We start from the raw sequence: 22,604 nt of genomic DNA, 5'->3' as shown, positions 1-22,604 counted from the left end.
AAAAATCTTCATTGTATTTCTATTAAAATATGTTTCTCTTCTGTCCATGATGAAATAACTCAAGCCGGTCTTTTTAGGGAAACCTTGTCAGTTAGTAGAAAGTTCGAGGGTTTTTCAGCTCCAAGTGCTATTGGCCAGTTTGACCACCGAACTGAAATCGAAGAGCCCACGATTCTTCACCATCGAGCTTCTATTGGTTCTTAGAAGTAGCGAGGTCTGCAGTGATTGGCTAGCGTCTCACAACGGTAGTGTGTTTCAACAAATGTATAAACGCAGAGGAAGTAGATTTGTCCGATGTCAACTTGCCCTGATATGCAAATTCAGTCAAAAATTGTTGATATTTTCCATGACTTAAACAACAATCAACAAGAAGGTAAGCTGTTTAGTTGTTGTTTATGCACTTAATAGAGTTTGTTTGTAAGATCGTCGCGTATTGTTATCCTGCTTCTTGCACCGGTTAATTTGCAAACATTCATGGAGCGATCGAGAGATTCAATGCAACGTTTCTAAAGTAAGTTAAAACAATACTACATCGTAATTGTGCCTTTTAAAAAGGCGCAACCGTTCTTTTCCCACTCTAGTGCATTAACATTACTGTACCGCGTTATACTGAACACTTCATGTCTCTGAATGAAGTGTGGAGTTGTTCAGTTGGAAAACGAGTTTTTATAACTAACCTAAATCCACAATTCTATGTGAACAGCACGAGACTGTAACTATTAATGGCTCACACATCATATAATGTATGAGCTATAGATGTGGAGAATGAGTAATGAGCTTGTAATGTAAGTCAATGCAGTGCGGCCTTTGGAGGATGTAAATGATACACGTCGAGTGCGTGAACACGCTCCTAATTCATCATACTACGAGCTGTATCAGACGAGTGCACGGAGTTACCTCTTTGTAATTAAACATAAAGTGGTTAATAGGGTCTTAAACAGCTGCTGCTGTCTCAGGATACTGTGCTTTTAGCTGCTAGTGTCCGCTAAAAGTTGACTGGTCAGTTGTCTTTACATGCACATCATTTAATATCTTCCGGTACTGATGGATGGTGCTTTTTATGCTATAATGTTTGAAATCATTATACAGCCTAGAAAGATACAAGGTAAATAAGAATACGAAATATGAGAATATAAACATGGAAAACTGGAGATTAAATGGAAAAATATGCAGTATTATTTTATCATTTAATTAAATATAAATTATTTATAATCATATATAATTAAATTATACAATTTTAATAATTACAATTTTACTTAGTGCATCAGACACCATGAGATCTTACCGCTGTTATTATACAGTTCAGTACAGTGCTATAAACAGTCATGCCAGCTCAGCCGGCTGCCAGAGATCCAGAGGAGGAGATGGAGACAGAGGCCGACCCTGAGGTTCCTCAGACTAACGGTGAGGTGGAGGACGAGCGAGAGGGAGGAGATGCAGAGGAGACAATGGAGGAGAGTGGAGAGGAGAGGGACAGCGACCTGGAGGAGAGTGAGCCAGAGGAGGAAGAGGAAGAAGAGGAAGAAAGTTCAGGTCTGCTGATTGAACGTTTCATAATTTTCTCATTGTTTTCTTCATATCTGTCTGCAGTTGTGTTGCAGCAGCTGTCAAAGTAGTTGCATTGGGAGAGTAACAGTTCGCCTCCCCCTAACCAAAAAAACGATTATTACATATGTTATATTATTATATTATATTTTGCATAAAGAAACATAAGCCGTTTTGTTTTACTTTTGAAATTTTATTTTAATTTTTTGCGTGACTATTGTCAATTGACAAATTCCCCCAAATCTTGTAACTTGAATGCATAGTGCTTTTGAATTGCATCCAAATAGCCAAAATTGATCATATAGCGATACACAGAATGTAGTATAGTAACGTGAAGACTGAGTGGAATTGATAGGAAAAGAGAATAAACAGAATGGATGAACAACATTGAATGAAAGTGAGTTTTCTCTTTTTTAGAAATGGATGATGAAGATTGTGAGAGAAGACGATTACAGTGCCTAGATGAAATGTCTGATCTGGAAAAACAATTCCTGCAGTTAAAAGACAAGTATGAATACTTCTTTCTAACTGGTTTAGGCTATGTGGCATTTCATTTTTTTGACCAATAGGAACAGGGCCATCATACGGGGTGGATGGCCACCAATAAAAATAGTATATCTCTATTGTATTGTTCAAACTAATTATATTTCTCTAAGAACTAAATTCTCAACAGAGCTCTATCGATAATGATTTCCTAAACAATTACAGGCTTTTTCAAGAACGTCTGAACCAGGTTAAAATGAAGCTGGACGAGGTTTTGACAGGAAAGGCGGGAGAGTACAGAGAACCCTTGGCAACACTGCAGCAGAACCTACAGCAGAGGACACAAGTGGCAGGTGACATACAGTGGTGTGAAAAATTGTTGACCCCCTTCCTGATTTCTTATTTTTTTGCATGTTTTCACACTTTAATGTTTCAGATCATCAAACTAATTTATATATTAGTAAAAGATAACACAAGTGAACACAACATGCAGTTTTCTAAATGAAGGTTTTTATTATTAAGGGAAAACTAAATCCATAACTACATGGCCCTGTGTGAAAAAGTGTTTGCCCCCTAAACCTAATAACTGGTTGGGCCACCCTTAGCAGCAACAACTGCAATCAAGCATTTGCGATAACTTGCAATGAGTCTGTTACAGCGCTGTGGAGGAATTTTGGTCCAATCCTCTATGCAGCATTGTTGTAATTCAGCCACTTTGGAGGGTTTTCGAGCAGGAACCGCCTTTTTAAGGTCATGCCACAGCATCTCAGTAGGATTCAGCCATTCAGAGGTGGACTTGCTGGTGTGTTTTGGATCATTGTCCTGCTGCAGAACCCAAGTTCGCTTCAGCTTGAGGTCACAAACAGATGGCCGGACATTCTCCTTCAGGATTTTTTTGGTAAACAGCAGAATTCATGGTTCCATTTATCACAGCAAGTCTTCCAGGTCCTGAAGCAGCAAAACAGCGCCAGACCATCACACTACCACCACCATATTTTACTGTTGGTATGATGTTCTTTTTCTGAAATGCGGTGTTACTTTTACGCCAGACGTAATGGGATACAAACCTTCCAAAAAGTTCAACTTTTGTCTCGTCAGTCCACAGAGTATTTTCCCAAAAGTCTTGGGGATCATCAAGATGTTTTCTGGCAAAACTGAGATGAGCCTTTATGTTCTTTTTGCTCAGCTGCGGTTTTCGTCCTGGAACTCTGCCATGCAGACCATTTTTGCCCAGTCTCTTTCTTATGGTGGAGTCATGAACACTGACCTTAACTGAGGCAAGTGAGGCCTGCAGTTCTTTGGATGTTGGTCTGGGGTCTTTTGTGACCTCTTGGATGAGTCGTCGCTGTGCTCCTGGGGTAATTTTGGTTGGGCGGTTACTTCTGGGAAGGTTCTCCACTGTTCCATGTTTTTGCCATTTGTGAATAATGGCTCTCACTGTAGTTCGCTGGAGTCCCAAAGCTTTAGAAATGGCTTTATAAACTTTTCCAGACTGATAGATCTCAATTACTTTCTTTATCATTTGTTTCTGAATTTCTTTGGATCTCAGCATGATGTCTAGCTTTTGAGGATCTTTTGTTCTACTTCACTTTGTCAGGAAGGTCCTATTTAAGAGATTTCTTGATTGTGAACATGTGTGGCAGTAATCAGATCTGGGTGTGGCTAGAGGAATTGAACTCAGGTGTGATAAACCACAGTTTTAACAGGGGGGCAAACATTTCTTCACACAGGGCCATGTAGATTTGGATTATGTTTTTGTTTTTTTGCTCACACTTTTTCACACCACTGTATATCCGCACGCATATATCTGCTTTATGTCATCACTCTTACATATGAACCACAGATCTCAGGTCAACTGTTAATTCTCTTTCTGTAGGTGTGTATAGAGAACTTTGTCTGCAGGTGGTCAGACACAAACATGAATGTGAAGTGCAGGGGGCAAGCCAGCATCTAGAGGTAACACGGCTCAGCTGACCCACATATCTAGATGTAGCATCCTTTACAAAAAGCTAATCCTGTGTTACTGTGGTACTAAATGATGTGTCATATTCATGTACAATAAAATTTACATGGTACTACAGGGTATTTCAGAAAATTCATGGTACAAAAAAGTTATTAAGTAATGTTATTACATTGGTACCATGCTTAAAAAACATGGTAATACCATGGTACTATTGTATGATTCTACAAACTTACATGCCTATTAGTAATTAAACATTTTAATATGCAGATCCACACACAAACATGCACACAGCATATTTATCATAATCTAGAAGAAGTATCACAAAAAAACAAACAAACACACACACCACAGTGAAAAAGCACTGCTGTAAATAAATACTTGCATGTTTCTTCCAAAACAGTGTTTGTTGACAGTGCAGTGATGATCATGAATCATATCGAGTCAGTGTGTGTGTGTGTGTGTGTGTGTGATGATGAGATGCTTGTTTCTCTAGAGTGAGAGGACACTCTTGTTTGATGCCATGAAAACAGAACTGCTGGAGAAGATCCACAGACTGGAGGAGGACAAACAGAGCATAGATATCACCTCAGGTACATAAACACACACACACACACACACACACACACACACACACGTTTATGTAGACTGGGTGTCAGAGTAGGGATATATGTCTGCCATAAACTGTAAAACAGATGGACGGCACACCTTCACTCACTTCCACTGAGTATTTAGTTTGTCTCACGTCCCATTAGATTACATGAAGAGGGTGGGAGCGATCGAAATGATTTGGCTTCACTTTTCAAGACTTGCGAGGCACACTTGATGTCTGCATAGACGTCTTCTGTTTCATGTAAAGCTAGATATTATTACTCCATCTGAATCCCTACCTAACCCAAAACAGCGGGGCTCATCAGACTGTTTAAAAGCAGGTTTGGGTCTGGGTTTTTTTTGCATTTGTTTTTTACTTCATATTTTGATTTTGCGTTTAGGTGTGTAATGTCAAGGATTGTTTATATAGCACCTTAAAAATCAAAACGAGTCCTAACCAAAGTGCTGCACAAAAAACAAAATATACATCATCCTGCAATGAAACAACTACATAGATGAAGAAATAATAAAGCAAAATGATGGTATTAACTGGATTAATAATAATCATAATAATTTGTTTAATTCACATAGCGCCTTTCCCAAGCTCAAGGACGCTTCACAGTAACAGTAAGGAACAAACAATCATTTCACACATAATGTATAGACAATGAATTATGAAACAAGTATTAATTCATTAAGTATTATAGTGTAAAAATTAAGATATAAGTGTAACTGAGTTATGAGTTATTTAAATGCTTAGTTTTATGATCAAAGCTCTGCGGCTCTTATTGTTTGGAGCAAAACATATGACGCAATGCAATGTAATGATGATTAAGAGATATAGAAAAACATTTGTCTAAAGCCTGGTGTATCTTATTTGGTACAATTTAATGTGATTGTTCTAAAAACAATGCGTTTATAATCAAGTATATTTTAGTTGCTTCAGTCCAGTTATTCTTACATTATTTTATACTGTAAAAAACAGTTAAGATTCAAAGCAAGTGTACAATCAGACAACAAAAGGCATGTATAGATACTTGTGTACTGTTGTATACAAAAGATTTTTAGCAAAGTTTTGATCATGTTGATAATTTAGAGGCCTTAGAAATGTGTGTATCAAATATGCTGTGAGAGGAAAAGTAAAGAGACTGAGTGAAAGGTCAGGTCACACACTCTCTCTCATGCACTCAGTTCATGCAAATCTCTAAATGATATCCCCCCATTTATATGCATTTATAATATTACTTAATTTTTAATAAAAACATTATGCACTTAATATTATTAACACTTTTTAAAAGGGTTTTGACAGACTTGTGGGGACATTTTAAGCATATTTGTTCACCAGGCATTTCTAGGTTAGAAACCACATCCGTAAACACATTCTTGCTCTTTATCAATCAGAGTGGTGGAATGATGAAGTTAGGATGAAGAAGTGTAAGAAAAGGAGTCACCTGATTCGCCCAGACAGGAAGAAGAAGGCATCTCTTGTGTCAGGTAAGAAAGTATTCTCTTGAGATGGAGATCTGTCTCTTTCTCTCTCATTTAGTCATCACTTGTGACACCACTTGCCTTCCAGATTAAATCCTGTTCCAGCACCAACACTAGGGATACCCTGATACTGATACTGGTATCGGGCCTGATACTGCGCTCCTGTTCTTGTACTGGTACTCATTAAATGCTCCGATACCACATAGAGTGTGGACAGTATAGACTAGGGTGATCAGATGTGCCTGTTTTTCCAGGGACAGTTCCGGTTTTTGGTGTCCTGTCCCTGACTCCATTCTGCTCTCTTTTGTTCTGTTGTTGGTGTTTCTTTTTTTTGTCCCTGACAGTGATACACGGTAAAAGCCCGACCAATATAGCCCGCTGGCAAACTTATGATTGTGATTATTTTCACCAGCAGAGGGCACTGCGAGCTATACTGATTACTTGGTCCCACGCTACTTTAGCCATGAAGAACTTGGACAAGAGTAGAGCACTATTTCTTCTATTAAAAGAGACACCGTTATTGGTTTCAAGGCAGTCACATACTAAGTATACTTGTTAAAACAAAGTAATACTGTTTGTGTGCACTTTATAACAACGCATGACAAGGTTGCGGGATTGTTTTGCACACAGTATTAAACATTCCTGAAACTTTCGCCATCACAACTCCAATATGAATAATATATATATATATATATATATATATATATATATATATATATATATATATATAAAATTTATCACTTGCACAATTACATTTGCAGAAAGCACATACTTTGTGGTCAAAATGAACCTAAAATGCAAAGTAATAAGCTTGATTAGAGATAGAAAAGATCCATTTCCAAAAGCATAAACATAAAATTTGAAAAGTTGTATTTACTGTATAGTTTGTGACAATGTTAAATACAGTTAGAACATTACAACATTAAATATATTTGTAAAATACAGTTTTATTAATTTTATTAATCATATGTGTCATATTTTAATGTGATTTTATAAAGACAAATAATAAATAATTTGATGTGTTTTCTATTTGCAGTAGTTACTATTTACTAGTTTTCCCCATTACTATTTACTATTGTCCGCCTTTTTTAATTCGTAGGTAATCACAAGGGGGATTTCAGTGTTTCAGAGTTTTTCCACTGAACTAGGAAATGTCACCAGTTTTCATTTCAGAAATCTGCTGACTTTAGTCCAGACAAAGAAACACAGACAACAGAACAGAGAGCAGAATGCATTTGTTATAGATTAAGGATATCTATGAAGTACATGTAAATAATTAATATAATGCTAAACATTTAATATTCACACCTGTATAGCTGATGTGCGCAAGCTAATAAGCAAAGCAGGCTGAGTGGATTGAGCTCGCGGCTTTATTTAAAGCGAAAGTGAAACTGGCAGACTGTGAGAAAGGCACCAATACAAATGTGTGCGTGTTGTGAATGTTTTGCTTGCTTAACGTTAATTGGATTAAATGAGTCACTTTGGAACATTAATTGCATCACATTTTAAATGATAAAAAACGGGACTTATATTTCAGAAAACATGTTCATTCCTGTTATAACGAATGATTCCCTGCATTATTACAGGAAAATTTGTAATTACAGTACTGAGACCCTACAATGGAGCAGCTGTAATGTGCTATTAAATTAAAGATGAAATACCATAGAGCAATAAAACGAACAGTGAAAGTAACAAAAGCTTGTACAATACATTTTAACGGGCATAATTAAGTGTGAAAATAACTGAAGGAAATATCTGCTAAATGAAGCCAGCTAACATAATAAAAAAAAAAATTCTCTACCCAATATATTTAAAAATTACAAATACAGGTATCGGCAAGTACCAAAAGTAAAATTACCGGTATCGACTTGTTCTGGAAAAAGTGGTATAGTGTATCCCTAACAAAAACATACTAATTAGTCGTTTATCTGACACTTTATCCAAAAGGTCTTACATTACATTTAGAAAGTTCATCAGAGGCCACCAATTAATAGACTGCGGTCCACATCAGACAGTGTGATGATAAAGGGATCACACATGGCTCATTTCGTTTCATTAAATAATGTATCTGTCTTAACATTCATTGTATTGCCGTACGACATACTTTCTCCTGAAACAGTATAAATTATTATTTTTTGGACCATTTCTGGGAAAGAAACCTCACGGAACTTTCCATACTAGTCCAAAACGGTTTATGCCAGTTTTGTGTTTTTAATCTTTCAAAAGATGCTAAAAATGGGAATCTTGCTGGTGAAGCTAGTTAAGTAGCATGGTAGAGACACCAATATCCAAAACACAACACATCGCCTTAACAAATTGCCCAGTTACCAGATTAGATCTTTAACCAAAAGGCTATACCTCTTATCCACAATTTGTTTGAAAAAGTTGTCTTCCTTCCTATCCTGCTTGCTCAACATGTCTCTGTTTTTCAGGGCCATACATAGTGTATATGCTGAGAGACATCGACATACTAGAGGACTGGACGGCCATCAAGAAGGTGTGATTTATGATGAGTGATCAGCCCTTTACTCACAGTGAACGTGTGTGATGGATCGTGACTTTTTTCTTTCTCTTTCAGGCAAAAGCGGCACTGATGCCCCTGAAGAAGAAAGCAGACAGTAAGTCTGTTATTAAATGGCACTGTGTTCATTTAAGTACTTTGTTTAAGCTTGCCTGTCGCTCTATCTCAGGAAGCTACACTGCGAGATCAAGGATCTCATGGTAGTCAGGTCAACCTCATTAAACTTTGACAAAACTGACTGAATGAACTCATTGTATATTTATTGAAGGAAATCACATGCTCTGACCATCAAAGACCTTGCCTCGGGTTAAATATATTTAACCAATGATTTCTTTCTCACGACAAGCTTGGAATAGATTTCAATATAGGATTCTCTCTCACTTCAAAAATGTGCTAATGCTGTATAATAATTTTTAATTCAAGGTTCATGTTTGTTTTCGAGTATCTTGTATGTGTTGATGCATGTTTTTGAATAAACATGCCTTCAGGGATACGCACAGACTCGTAGACAAACACACACAACATGTATAGTGTTACTGTCTGTCTCTAGCTTAAATGTGTCGAAGGCTTAAGCATGTTCTCTGTTTAAGTTTAATACAGATGTTTGATTTATAGAGCCACGTCTGTCACTCCAGACTGGCTTAAGTGTCACATTGTTTGACATGTAACATTTGATTACGCTTCGTCTCTCATTTGTCTTTCTATTTCTCCCCAGATCTCACTTTTTCTCTCACTCTCATCCCCTCCGTTCATTTATTGTCTTGATTTGCATCATAGGAATCAATTATATATTCTAGTTTTCAATAAATGCTTGTCAGTACATTCAGCAGTACATTTCAACAAAGTATGCTGAAGTACACTTCTTTTCACAAAGGTGTACACATCTGCTGATGCAGTTTTCATTTGATAAGCAATCAACAATCAACTAGTCAAACTCAAGATAAACTCTTAATATTTAACTCTTATAATCTAACCAGTTTCTACTCGGTAAGCTTTCAGCCACAAATCCACACTGAACCTGAAACAGTCAGAACAGATGAGCAAAAGTGAGGGCTAGTTAATGCAGCGGCGTAGAAATAGAAACTGATAAATAAAATCTGTCACTCATCTCGTCGTGGTCACATCTAGTTCACAGAATAACTTGGAAGAGATACCTTTTATTACTTTTTTTGAATGCTTTCGAAAGGGTGCTGACCTTTTAAAAGGTACCATTTATGTACATATTAAAATAAACACTTTAAGTACTAATACATATCTTTAAGGTACTAATATGCATCCTTCAGAGGTAAATAAGGTACAGAGGTGTACCTTTTGAAAAAGTATCGCCCCAGTGACAGCTTTTGTACTTTTTTTTTTTTTTGAGTGTAATCTTGTCGCATCTTTGAACCATTTAATGACAGCAATTTCACTTCAGAGCTAGACAGCCCTATACAGTGACATAAAATGTCTTGAAAACAGAGAGTTAGAGCATTATGAGCTATTAAGGAATAACATGTTGAAGAGGTGTGCGTGTCTGTTTGTCTCTTAGACAGGCAGGTGCCCGTGCAATGTGAAGGTGGGGATCTCTTCTGTGATGGAGAGAGATTCTCCAAAGGCAGCAGTGTCGTTCTAGAAGTCAATGACGACAGCCCAGCACAGTCAGTAGAGCTTAAGACATAAGACCGCATCTGTCTTCGCTGTGGCTTTGTTTGCAAAAGCATTTCAATTGAAATGGTTTCCCTGTTTTGTGTGTTTCTCTTAGGGCCGTAATAACAGGGATCAGCACAGGAGAGGTCTGGTTCAAGCTCACAGATGGCACCAAAACCAAAATATACATCTCCCAACTTCAGAAAGGCAAATACACCATACGAAAAGCTTAGAGAAGATACACATTACACACAGAGAGTGTGTAAACCTACCCTTTAATAATTAACACTCAAATTCATCGACACCTTTAGAACAGCTTATAAAAATCCAATCTATTGCTATGCACTGGTATTAATCAGACCGGGGGACTTTATGTGCAGTGTCTTTTCTATACATATTTCATGATGAATATTATAATAAGAGGGATCTGGATCAAATATGCATTCTCTGGTGCAGCTAAAGTTTGTAAATTAATTCGCACACAACATGGACATGACCAAATGCTAACAGACCATATGAAGTCTTTCTGTATAATAATACTTTTGAGTTCTTTACACTGAATACATCCATAATACCTTATATGAGGTCTGATACACATTCAGATCATTATGGGTTTTTGTTTGTTTGTCTAAAGTGATTATGTTCACTAAAGACACAAAATGTGTGAAAAGGACTGCACTCACACATTGGATCTTTTTTGTCTTATGTTGCAAAAACTGCTTCTTTAAACTGATATTGTATCTGATTTTAATAGCTAAGGTTTGTATTTTAGAAGGAAGCAGATCAGGACTGTTAAATGTGGCTGTCTCTACCCAGAACACAAGAAAACACAATCAAACACCTTTTTGTGATTGCACTCAGAAAAACAAGAGATGTAACTTTTTTTTCCCGGCACATTTTGAAAGACTGTTATTGTAATGCATAGTATTTATAGAAATCTGTAAAGCGATCTGAAACAGAGGGTGCTTTTTTAATGTATTTATGAAGTGTTCAAGATAATTATGTATTTATAACAAAAGAAGCATTAGTAAAATCTAAACTTTATTACATATGCTCTTTAATGCCTCTTTCATTATAAAACCTTGCAGGACTGCCAAAGTCTGGAGGTGTGTCCTCCAGGGAGCGCTGTAGTGTCCATAAGCGCTAAATTAGCTATATTGTTTGTTTTTAGCCACTAGATGGGACTAACGCCTAACTTAACATAAAAAGACGCACTGAATGGAAAACAAATAATAATTTTCTCTCTCTGCCAAAGTGATGCGCTCTCAACAGTGATTAGAAAACTCGAGAAGTTTTCATTTTAATTTACACATTTGAAAATTAAAACAAATCCAACCCTGGCGTACATACAAGTAAAGACTGCTTTCAATTATTGGGTTGTTGAGATTTAATGAATCTAACGATTCAAGAGTCTCTGCGTGATTCGTGGTTCATAGAGTTTGAAGAGGAGGTGCGCAGACAGATGAGCAGGTAAGATCTTAGTTAGATTGACACTGGATATTAGACAGATATTCAGCCGCGAAAAAATTCAATAAATTCTTAGTAGATGAGCATAATTGTATAAAAAATGGCTTATCTGAAAAGCAATTGAACGTAGAACTGAACACACATCGCAGTTTATTTGTTTTAATCCATCCTCGATTTGTTGCAACGCATAAAGACTTTAGTAGAGGCGCCCTAGCGTTTAGGCCAGCTAGGGACCGTCTACAAAGTACTTGAAAATGATTAAATGATTAATATTTTCCCACTGGAATGTTTTTTTTTTTTTTATAATTAACAAGACAAGAGCAATTTGTGCACCAAGATCTTTGAAAGATATAAAGACAAACACTTATAATGAATTTAAATAAGAAATATTTTTAAACAACCTATATGATAGTGGTTATTATTATATACTATTAATAAATATATTAATAAAAGAAAAACAATATTAAAAAGCATTATCATTCCATAATCCCTTGGTTATGCAGTAGGCTGATTCCAGGTCCTTGTGAATTTTTTTTTTTTGTTTGTTTGTTTGTTTTTGTTATATTCACAGAAGTATGACACCGAAAAAGTGCACGCTATTGAAATTAAAACCAATAAATAAGTTCATTTAAAAAAAAAAAAAAAGTTTCATAAGAACATTTTTTGCATTTGTTTAAGTCACAGAACTATAACAGAAAACATGCTATTGAAATTCAACAATTAAGACAACGCTGGCAAAGAGTGTTGTTTTGCAGTTGTTTTGACTTGAATTTGAAAATCTAAATTTTAATAAATTAATTTATAACACAGTTTTATTACACAACTTCAATGGGTGTGTCTTGTTTAGACAAACATTTTGATGGTGGTTTTAGCCACAGAACTATAATAGAACACATACTGAAGAAAATGTATCCACTACAAAATTTAGTTCAAAATAAATACAATCTTCTATTTTAGCTTCAAAGGCTGTGACTTGTTACAGATTTCTTAAAGAACATTTTGCAGTAGTTTTCATTTTCAAAAATCGATTGCGAAGCCTTAAAGGGTTAGTTTAGCCAAAAATGAAAATTATGTCATTAATGACTCACCCTCATGTCGTTCCAAACCCGTAAGACCTCCGTTCATCTTCAGAACACAGTTTAAGATATTTTAGATTTAGTCCGAGAGCTTTCTGTCCCTCCATTGAAAATGTATGTACGGTATACTGTCCATGACCAGAAAGGTAATAAAAACATCATCAAAGTAGTCCATGTGACATCAGAGGGTCCCTTAGAATTTATTGAAGCATCGAAAATACATTTTGCTCCAAAAATTAAAAAAAAATTACGACTTTATTCAGGATTTTCTTCTCTTCCGGGTCTGTTGTGAACGCGACTGCTGTGACTGTTGACGTACGACGCTGCTGACGTATTTTCTGGTGCGCCCAATAATAAAGAAAACAAGTCAACAGCGTCGTACGTCAGCGCCATCACTGCAGTGTTGTGAACGCGCTCACAACAGACCCGGAAGAGAAGAAAATCCTAAATAAAGTCGTAATTTTTGTTATTTTTGGAGCAAAATGTATTTTCGATGCTTCAATAAATTCTAAGGGACCCTCTGATGTCACATGGACTACTTTGATGATGTTTTTATCACCTTTCTGGTCATGGGTCATGGACAGTATACCGTACATACATTTTCAATGGAGGGACAGAAAGCTCTCGGACTAAATCTAAAATATCTAAAACTGTGTTCCGAAGATGAACGGAGGTCTCACGGGTTTGGAACGACATGAGGGTGAGTCATTAATGACATAATTTTCATTTTTGGCTGAACTAACCCTTTAAAGAGTCTCCAGTATTACTGCCCCCTAGAGGAATGTGCTGCAGTTGTTTTGACTGAGTTTGACATTCAAAATATTTTAATAAATTCATTTAACTTCAATACAGTCTTCTATTTCAGCTTCAAAGTGTGTGTCTTGTTACTGTATCATAGAAGAACATTTCTATACAAGTTTTACTGTCATATATAAATCTGTATACATGTTATTGAATTAAATTCAAATCTGTTAATAAATTCATTTTACTGCATGCAGCTCTCTTTCTCAAATCCAAAGGCTGTGTTTTCCTAGAGATTCCTAAACAAACATTTTCCAATAGTTTTAACTGTCAAAAGCGATGGAGAAGTTACGCTATTGACGTTCAAGAATAGCTTGCGAAGCCTTCCAAAGAGTCTCCAGTATTAGTGCCCCCTAGAGGAAGATACTGCAGTTGTTTTGACTGAGTTTGACATTCAAAACATTTTAACTCATTTGTAATTCAGGATACATGCTATTGAATTAAATTCAAATCTGTTAATAAATTTATTTAAAATGAACGCAGTTTTCTTTCTCAAATCCGAAGGTTGTTTCTTGTTACTGGTTCCTAGAAGAACATTTTGATATTTTGCAGTAGTTTTCATTGTCAAAAGTGATACCGAAGTTATGCTGTTGACATTCAAAATCACTTCCATAGAGTCTCAAGTGTTACTGCCCCCTAGAGGAATGTGCAGCAGTTGTTTTGACTGATTTTGACATTTAAACTTATAAATTCCTTTAAAATCAATAAAATGGAAGAATATTCAGTTTTTTTTTTCACATGTGGACACATAAATTGCGACATAATCCAAATGCAATTACAAATCTTGCATTACAGTTTACATTTTCACTTTCGTGAAGGCACAGTGACTGCCACATTTCAAATGAAAAAGCTAAGTTCATTTGAAACTGTATTGCCCATGTCTCACGAGTTATGAACCTTTCATATTTAAATAGCAATATCAATCACCACATTTGCCTTTTCACTCTCTCTGCGTCGTGCATGTAACCTGCCAAAACTCAAATGGAATTGCAATGTCTACACGGAAAGTTGTCAATCAGTGTGAGGGGTGGGACTATACTATGGGGTGTGTTTATTTTTGGAGGTGATATCACTCACAGATGACTGTGCCGAATGCTTTGAATTAATGGAGGTAATCGGTAAAGGCTCCGCTAAAGGCAGTTCTGTGTCCAATCAGTTCCAATCAGTTTGTGGCTGTGTGAACGAACAGACAACCTTCTTGGCACAATACATAATTCTGTCTTTTTTCTTTTTTTTTTTACCCCAAATGCAGCGATTATACCCTGCTAACAGCGGGAGCAACAACGGTGTGCACAATAGGTCAATATTCACTATTACCCAAAAGCTTTTCACCTGTCTCAACATCTCTCACCTTTTCTCTCACTCTGATTGATGCAAATGAGTAAACAGACTCAATTCTACACTTATGGTTTCCTACAAATGTAGAAAATGCAAAAGATTAGGCTACAACACTGTATAATATCATTGAACTAACTAAATTATACACATATGCAAATCACATTTCTTATTAATATACATTTATTAACTATAAAGATTAAGAATAAGATGCACATTAAAAATACGTCGTTGTAAATGAGAAACTGATGAGTCATGCAGCAGTAATAACATAACAAAAACATATACAATTTCAAACGAAATGATCATGTTTATACAAGCATTTAACATTTATAAGTTTAATTAAATGTCAGTAATAAACTGCATAAATTATACCGATCACGAAGAAGGTCCTCTGTCCCAAATGCGTACAGTAAGCTATAGTTATACAGTACAACTCCCCATTAGTAGTTCTATACTGCCACCTACTGGCGCAGTTGTGTAACTTAAAGAAAGTTTTGTTATGCTGGTTTCGTGAGAAAAATAAATCGTGATAACTAGAAAACAATTTTTGTTATGTCGAGATCACGAGAAAACAAGAAGGAAAAAAATGCATGCCGCTAGAACTTCTGTAGCAATAGAGAGCGCATCACCAAGATCTTTTACTGTTTGCACTCCGATTGAGGCACATAAACAAACAGACAGTGCAGATCTGCACGTATTTACCTATTCACCACCTATATCTTATTCCTATCTTATAATAGAGCACCTGCCTCAAGATCTCTCAGTCTGTTTACACTCCAATTGATACACATGACAAAACAGAAAATGCTGCTACTCCTACTCTGCCTGCCCTAGATGAGTCTTCACTTTGCACCAACGATCTAGGCACAGCTTTAACAGAACATGCCACAGTCAAAGTGAATTATTATTAAAAATCATGTGCATCAATCGCAGTGTCCGGTGGCTGTACACAGTGAGAGATCTTGAGACTTGTGCAACGCTTTGGTGCCATGGCCCACAGGACGCGTGATCCACAACAGATTAAAACTGTTAAAATATGAAATATAAAATATATAAGGTTGAAAATGGGTAAATAAATATAGATTTTAAATATAGTTTTTTTTTTTTTTCGGTAAAAAATATTAAAGCAAATGTGACACGCTCTTTTACAGATTAAAAGAAATGAATAAAATGTACTGTAATAAATGTAGAATTGAGTCTGTTTACTCATTTGCATCAATCAGAGTGAGAGAAACAGTGAGAGATGTTGAGATAGGTGAAAAGTGTTTGGGTAATAGTGAATATTGACCTATTGTGTGTACCGTTGTTGCTCCAACAGCAGGGTATAATCGCTGCATTAACTGCAGATGGCGTGACTGTGGTATTTGAGTTTTGGCAGGTTACATGCAGGACGCAGAGAGAGTGAAAAAGCAAATGTGGTAATTAATATTGCTATTTAAATATGACAGGCTCATAACTTGTAAGACATGGGCAATATAGCTGCAAATGGACTTTGCTTTTTCATTTGAGATCTGATCTGATCATCATCCAGTCTGTCTGGAATGACATACAAACTGAGAGAGAATCAATGCAGAAGAACTGTGACAGCGAGATGCTTCAAGAAACCTACTATGTAATTCAATAGCATGTGTCCTGAATTACATGTGAGTGTAAAACCTGAATTGAAATGTTCATTTAGAAATCAGAAACAAGACACACCTTTTGAAGTTGAAATAAAATACTTTATTGATTTTAAAATAATTTATAAGTTTGAATGTCAAACTCAGTTAAAACAACTGCAGCACATTCCTCTAGGGGGCAGTAATACTTGAGACTCTATGGAAAGCTGAGCAAGCAATTTTTGAATGTCAATTGCATGACTTTGGCATCGCTTTTGACAATGAAAACTACTGCAAAAAATCCTTTATTAAATCTGTAACAAGACACAGCACTTGTAGCTGAGATATAAGATTGTATTTATTTTAAACTAAATTATGTTTTGGTTTAATTTTCAATAATATGTGTTCTATTATAGTTCTGTGGTTAAAACCACCATCAAAATGTTCTTCTAGGAACCAGTAACAAGAAACACCCTTCGATTTGAGAAAGAAAACGGCATGCATTTTAAATTAATTTATTAACAGATTTGAATTTAATTCAATAGCATGTATCCTGAATTACAAATGAGAGTAAAACCTGCACGGAAATGCTCTTTTAGGCCCAGGTAACAAGACACACTTTTTGAAGTTGAGATGGGAAACTGTATGCATTTTAAATTAATTTATTGAAGATTTAAATTTTAAACTCATTCAAAACAACTGCAGTATCTTCCTCTAGGGGGCACTAATACTGGAGACTCTTTGGAAGGCTTTGCAAGCAATTCTTGAACATCAATAGCGTGACTTCTGCATTGCTTTTGACAATTAAAAATTTCTTTAAGAAATCTGTAACAAGACAGCCTTTGAAGCTGAGATAGAAGATTTTATTTATTTTTAAACTAATCCATTATTTGTTTAATTTTCATTAGTATGTGTTCTATTATAGTTTTGTGGCTAAAACCACCATCAAAATGTTGTTCTAGAAAACAGTGAGAATATATTTACTTTACATTGATTGATGTATTTGTTGACATTTCAGTAATAAAAACAACATTTAAATGTTCGTTTATGAACCAGTAACAAGACACACCCTTTGAAGTTGAGATGGAATACTATATGTTTTAAAAATGAATGAGTTAACAGATTCGAGTTCAACCTGACTTACATATGATAGTAAAATATGGCTGTAAATATTGTTCTTTGAACAAGTAACAAGACACACTTATTTGAGTTTACATATCAAACTCTGTGCATTCTAAATTCATTTATTTAAACTTCTGAATGTCAAACTTGGTCAAAACAAGTGCAATATATTCCACTAGGGGGCGGTAAACTGCACATCTTTGTAATGCTTTGCAAGCTGTTTCTAAATTGTTCCATTTCAATAACTTTTTTTGTGCTATAGTTCTGTGAATAAAACCAACATCTAAATGTTCTTTTATGAACCGGTAATAAGACACACCCCTTATATTTGATAATAACTTTTTATAATTTCACAAGTGAAGCTTTTAGATGGAATAATTGTGCCTTTTGCTCTTCGTTTTGCACTTTGCAGACGCTCCCTATCCTGCACTTTTACATTATAAAGTCTATCAGTTACAATACCTTAAGGCAGATTAAAACAAATAAAACACATTGTGTGTTCTCTTCTACATTTGAAAACAATTAGAACACAGTATCTATCTATTCTTGCCCATGTGCTAAATCGTTAAAGAACTATTTAAGATTTCAGAGGCTCAATCTCTGACAAATGTTGAATCTACTTTATATCGGTGATCTTGTCTCCAATATAGGATTTAAGGTGGACGGACCATAAAAGAGTTGTGTGACAATGGGCTGGTCTGGACCATAAATACTCTACACAAAAGAGCTATAAAGGATATGTGTGTCCTGCACTTTATTTAGGTAATGAAGGACAATAGGTTGTGATTATATTTACAATATAACACAGCCTCAGAAGCCTTATTATTATTATTATTATTATTATTATTAAAATATCTTATAAAGCAAATTTGTTAAGTGTAAAGTCCCTGCAATGGAAGATTTAGGTATGGGCAACATGGGCAACTGCCTAGGGCGGCATCTCACCAGGGGTGCCAGCACAAGAAAAAGGAAAGAAAAAGGTTTTTACGCTCATTTGCACCACACGACAATATAGTCACAGTGTGGGTCAGTTAACCTGGTCAAAATCGGAGTGTGTGCCCAGAGAAGTACTTTCTCACTCAGACACAGGCGGAGGGTGAGCCAACTCCAGAAAGTAGGTCACCCTGAGACTCCTACAAGTGAGATAGGATTCAAACCAGCAAAGTGGAATCCCTGTGATGCCCAGTGATGACAGGGGAGACAGGAGGATCTGATGATTGACAGTGTCAAAAGCAGCAGATAGATCCAGCAGAATAAGTACTGATGATTTGGAATAAGCTTTTGCAATCCGCAGGGCTTCCGTGACTGACAGTAGCGCAGTCTCAGTTAAATGGACACTCCTGAAACCTGACTGGTTAGCATCCAGTTTGTTGTTCTTTGAGAGAAACAATGATATCTGGCTGAAAACAACTCTTTCAAGGGTTTTCGCTGTGAATGGAAGGAGAGAGACAGGTCTGTAGCTATCTGTAAGTGAAGTGTTTAATGTAAGTTTTTTGAGCAGTGGGGTTACCCGAGCCTGCTTGAATGCAGTGGGAAAGGTGCATGTGTGGAGAGACGTGTTGAAAATGTGTGTGAGTGCAGGTAAAAGTGTAGGAGAGATTGCTTGGAGGAGGTGTGAGGGGATTGGGTCTAGAGGGCTGTGTGTGTTGGGCTGAGAATTGACTACTGATTGTTCTGGTTTTGTCTGTGAAGAATGTGGCAAAATCATTGGCTGTTATAGAATTGGTGGGAGGTGGTGGAGGGAGACAGAGGAGAGAATTAAATGTTTTGGAGTGATTACGTGTGTCTGGGGCGCTGATGATCTTGTTGTGGAAGTATGAAGATTTGGCAGTATGGACTTCAGCAGAAAAAGATGAGAGCAAGGACTAATACATACTCAGGTCTGATGGATCTTATGATTTGCACCATTTTGTCTCTGCTGCCCTGAGTTTGGTCCAATGTTCACAAAGAACATCAAATAACAGGGGTCAGAAGGGGCAGCCCGTGCTGGCCTGGAGGAGCGAGGACAAATATTGTCTAGACAAGAGGTTGAAGTAGAGCATAAAGTGTCAGTTGCTGCATTCACATCCAGAGATGAGAAATGGGTAGGTGAGGGAAGAGAGGAGGATACTACGGAGGAAAGATGGGAGGGGGAAAGGGAGCGTAGGTTTAGTCTAAAAGTAAATGGTATAGGAGTTGGTGGCACACAGGTAGCAAAATGTAGTTGAAATGTAATGAAGAAATGATCAGAAATATTTTGGGGTTTTACCAGAATGTTGTCTGCAACACAATTGCGTGTGTAAATTAAGTCAAGTTGGTTGCCTGATTTGTGCGTGCTTGTAGTGGTAAGTCATTTGAGATCAAATGAAGCAAGAAGTGAATGGAAGTCTGTAGCATAAGGCTTGTCCAGATGAATGTTAAACTCGCCAAAGACTAAAAGTGGACTGCCATCCTCCGGGAATGATGACAGCAGCCCATCCAGCTCTTCTAGGAAGGTGGATATAATTTGCCCAGGAGGGCAGTAAATTACCACAACCTGGAGTTTTATAGGAGCTGTTACAGTGATCACATGGGATTCAAATGAGTTATAATTACATAGAGAAGCGTGGGTTGAGTATTTCCAATTGTTAGAAATGTGCAGACCAGTGCCCCCACCCCAGCCAACCTAACAGGGTGTGTGAGAGAAAGAGAAATTGCAGAAAAAGCAGAAATGAAGTCTGCTTTGTTGACAGCTGACTGTAAATTCCAGAGACCCACAGAAAAAGAAAGAGGTGCAGTAGAGGATGTAGAAATAGGAGCAGGTTAGCAACGTTGCATTACCATCTGCGTGTGACGTTAGAGCATTGTCGAGAGACATCCGGGATGTTTTGGAAACACATGATAGAGGTGGAAAAGAGAGGACAGTGTAAGGGAAACAGGTCAATTTAGCTCAAAGGGAATCATTTAAGATTTTAAAGGGAATTTGAACAGAATCACTGTTTCACGGCTGATCACTGAAACGGCCAGCGATTCACTGAACGAGCCGTATAACATCAAATCTGAGCTGGATATTAATATCCAAAGTATAGTGAAAACACTATTAATTAGCACAGTAACAAGATCGGCAGTTTAAGACATTAACTTGTGAGCACAAAACACAAGATACTTCTCTTTTCAATATAAATAAGGCTTTATTAGATAAATCTAAGACATATAAACTAATCTAACACATAAGCACACGCACTCACACATTCACACAAGTTGCAGGAGGATAGAACGTTAGGAAAGAGTGAGTTTAAGAGAATGAAAATGTGAAATCCCAAGTTTACAGCAATACGTGAAATTGCATAGACATGAAACAACCATTTAATCACTTAATTAACCCTCGCACTGAGTTCCTCAATGAGGTTAAAATTATATTAGATAACACCAGTACAGATGTGAGTCTGGAGGTTACTTGCGTTGCCTGTTTAATGGGGTTCCCTTTGTCGTCGCTGAAAAGGGGGTTTCCCGAGGTTGCTGATTGGCTGGAAGTTCAGTAGTCGTTGAAGTGACGTCTTGGGAAGCCCGTGGTTGGGCGTTGGCTGAAGATGCAGAGTTGTGGGCTGGTTGTAGTTTCAGACGGGCACGCGAGGTCAGACTCGGAGACACGGCGTTACAAAACTTAACTCAGAACACGAAACTCTCAAACGGAAAAGAAAAGAAGTAAAGTTTGACGAGACTAGGTGGTGTTTCTTCTCATCGTGGCTAAGTAGCAGCAGGCGTGCAGGCCGAAGCACGCTGGAACGGCGCTCGAAGAACGCTAAAAGTGATGACAAAGCATGACTAAAAGCTAAACTACAAGCAAAGCTAAAAGCAAAATTTGATGGTGTCCTGAGTATTTAAACTGGCCTTTTGGCCACACCTCAAATGTTGTCTTGACCAATTAGATATTGTCTTTTTCTCGTGGTGTTGCGATGTTTGTCCCACCCATTCATAAATCATATGTTATCTTATCAAGCACGAGGTCCGAATTTTCCCGCTCTTGCAGGGTATAATTTGGACATGATTCCTATAACAAGAATATGATACATTTGACAAATAACTGATGGTCAGAGAAACCTTTCAAGCAAGAAGATTCGAACACACACATACTAAACATGAATATGATCCCTTAAGCTATTCAAGAGTTATTTAAAAAAGACATACACAATAAGTGATTAGAAACATTATAATCAAATGTGGGGGTTGCATGTATGATATGGAGTTGAGCAATGGACTGATATCCATTTAGAAGTCTTTTTTGAGTTCATTTTGGTGCATATATGCATTGGAAGGCATTCTCTGTGCCATTCTGGGGAGTAAGGATATGTCCTGTGAAGACCAGAGGGGTTAACAGGTCTCCTTAGGAATTTCAGTCTGGTTTTGCTAGGTGGGGGGGAAGTCAATCCAACGATCTTGTTTAATCTCATGGCTTTACATGTGAGGGTCAGACTGTCCATCTCTTCGATTACTTGCCCCAAATAAGACAATCTCTTCTTCGAATTGAAATTGTCAATAATTGTTCTAATGGTGTTAATGTTGAAAGCTGTTCTGTGAAAGAGTTGGTTACCAGACTGTGGTGCTGGGAGTTGATTTACAACATCCTGCCTTTCTGTGGAATTCGGCTCATGTTTCAACCAGGCTCCCGATCGAATCTTTAATTTGTCTGGTTCACGCTACAACAGAAAAGGAGAGTGTGTATAGGGAAGATAAAAAATATACTTAGGCGCCTTGCCGGTTTTGTTGCTCGGTGAAGTTGCGCAGGTAAAGTTGCAGGTCTTTACACTCCTTGGTCTTCACACTAGGAGGGGTGAACACTTCCGCTGATGCTTCCGCGCCAGCACACAGACATCAGATAAATCCACAGTCTAAGACACTAAAGTGAAAACAGCTGTGGCCGCCTTCTAATTATCACAGCCAATAGCAGGGCAATTCCTCAAATCGAAACTACAGTTCGCACTTTAATGCTGGAAGGCCGCAATGCAAATTACACAGGCTTCTTCTTAGCC

General features: G+C 37.0%; 1 protein-coding gene across 3 annotated transcripts; it reads left to right on the top strand.

Moving 5' to 3' along the window:
* The first annotated feature begins 139 nt into the window (after window positions 1-139).
* Window positions 140-11,263, top strand: LOC109094334 (breast cancer metastasis-suppressor 1 homolog). Of its 3 annotated transcripts, XM_019108063.2 has the most exons (12): window positions 229-373; window positions 1,302-1,533; window positions 1,963-2,053; window positions 2,254-2,381; window positions 3,905-3,984; window positions 4,485-4,581; window positions 5,171-5,206; window positions 5,981-6,073; window positions 8,500-8,564; window positions 8,646-8,685; window positions 10,117-10,225; window positions 10,330-11,263. In XM_019108063.2, exons 2-12 carry the CDS (start codon window positions 1,326-1,328, stop codon window positions 10,445-10,447), a joined length of 1,065 nt encoding a protein of 354 aa, XP_018963608.1. In that variant the 5' UTR covers window positions 229-373; window positions 1,302-1,325; the 3' UTR covers window positions 10,448-11,263. The 3 variants fall into 3 exon arrangements, with proteins under 3 accessions (XP_018963610.1, XP_018963608.1, XP_018963609.1); XM_019108065.2 differs by lacking the exon at window positions 10,117-10,225 and having other exon boundaries at window positions 140-373; XM_019108064.2 differs by lacking the exon at window positions 5,171-5,206.
* Window positions 11,264-22,604: the final 11,341 nt, after the last annotated feature.

Source organism: Cyprinus carpio, chromosome A7, assembly GCF_018340385.1.
Source record: "Cyprinus carpio isolate SPL01 chromosome A7, ASM1834038v1, whole genome shotgun sequence".
In the NCBI taxonomy this organism is placed as follows: Eukaryota; Metazoa; Chordata; class Actinopteri; order Cypriniformes; family Cyprinidae; genus Cyprinus; species Cyprinus carpio.
Note: the sequence above shows the minus strand (reverse complement) of the source record. Positions and strands in the feature narration are given on the sequence as shown.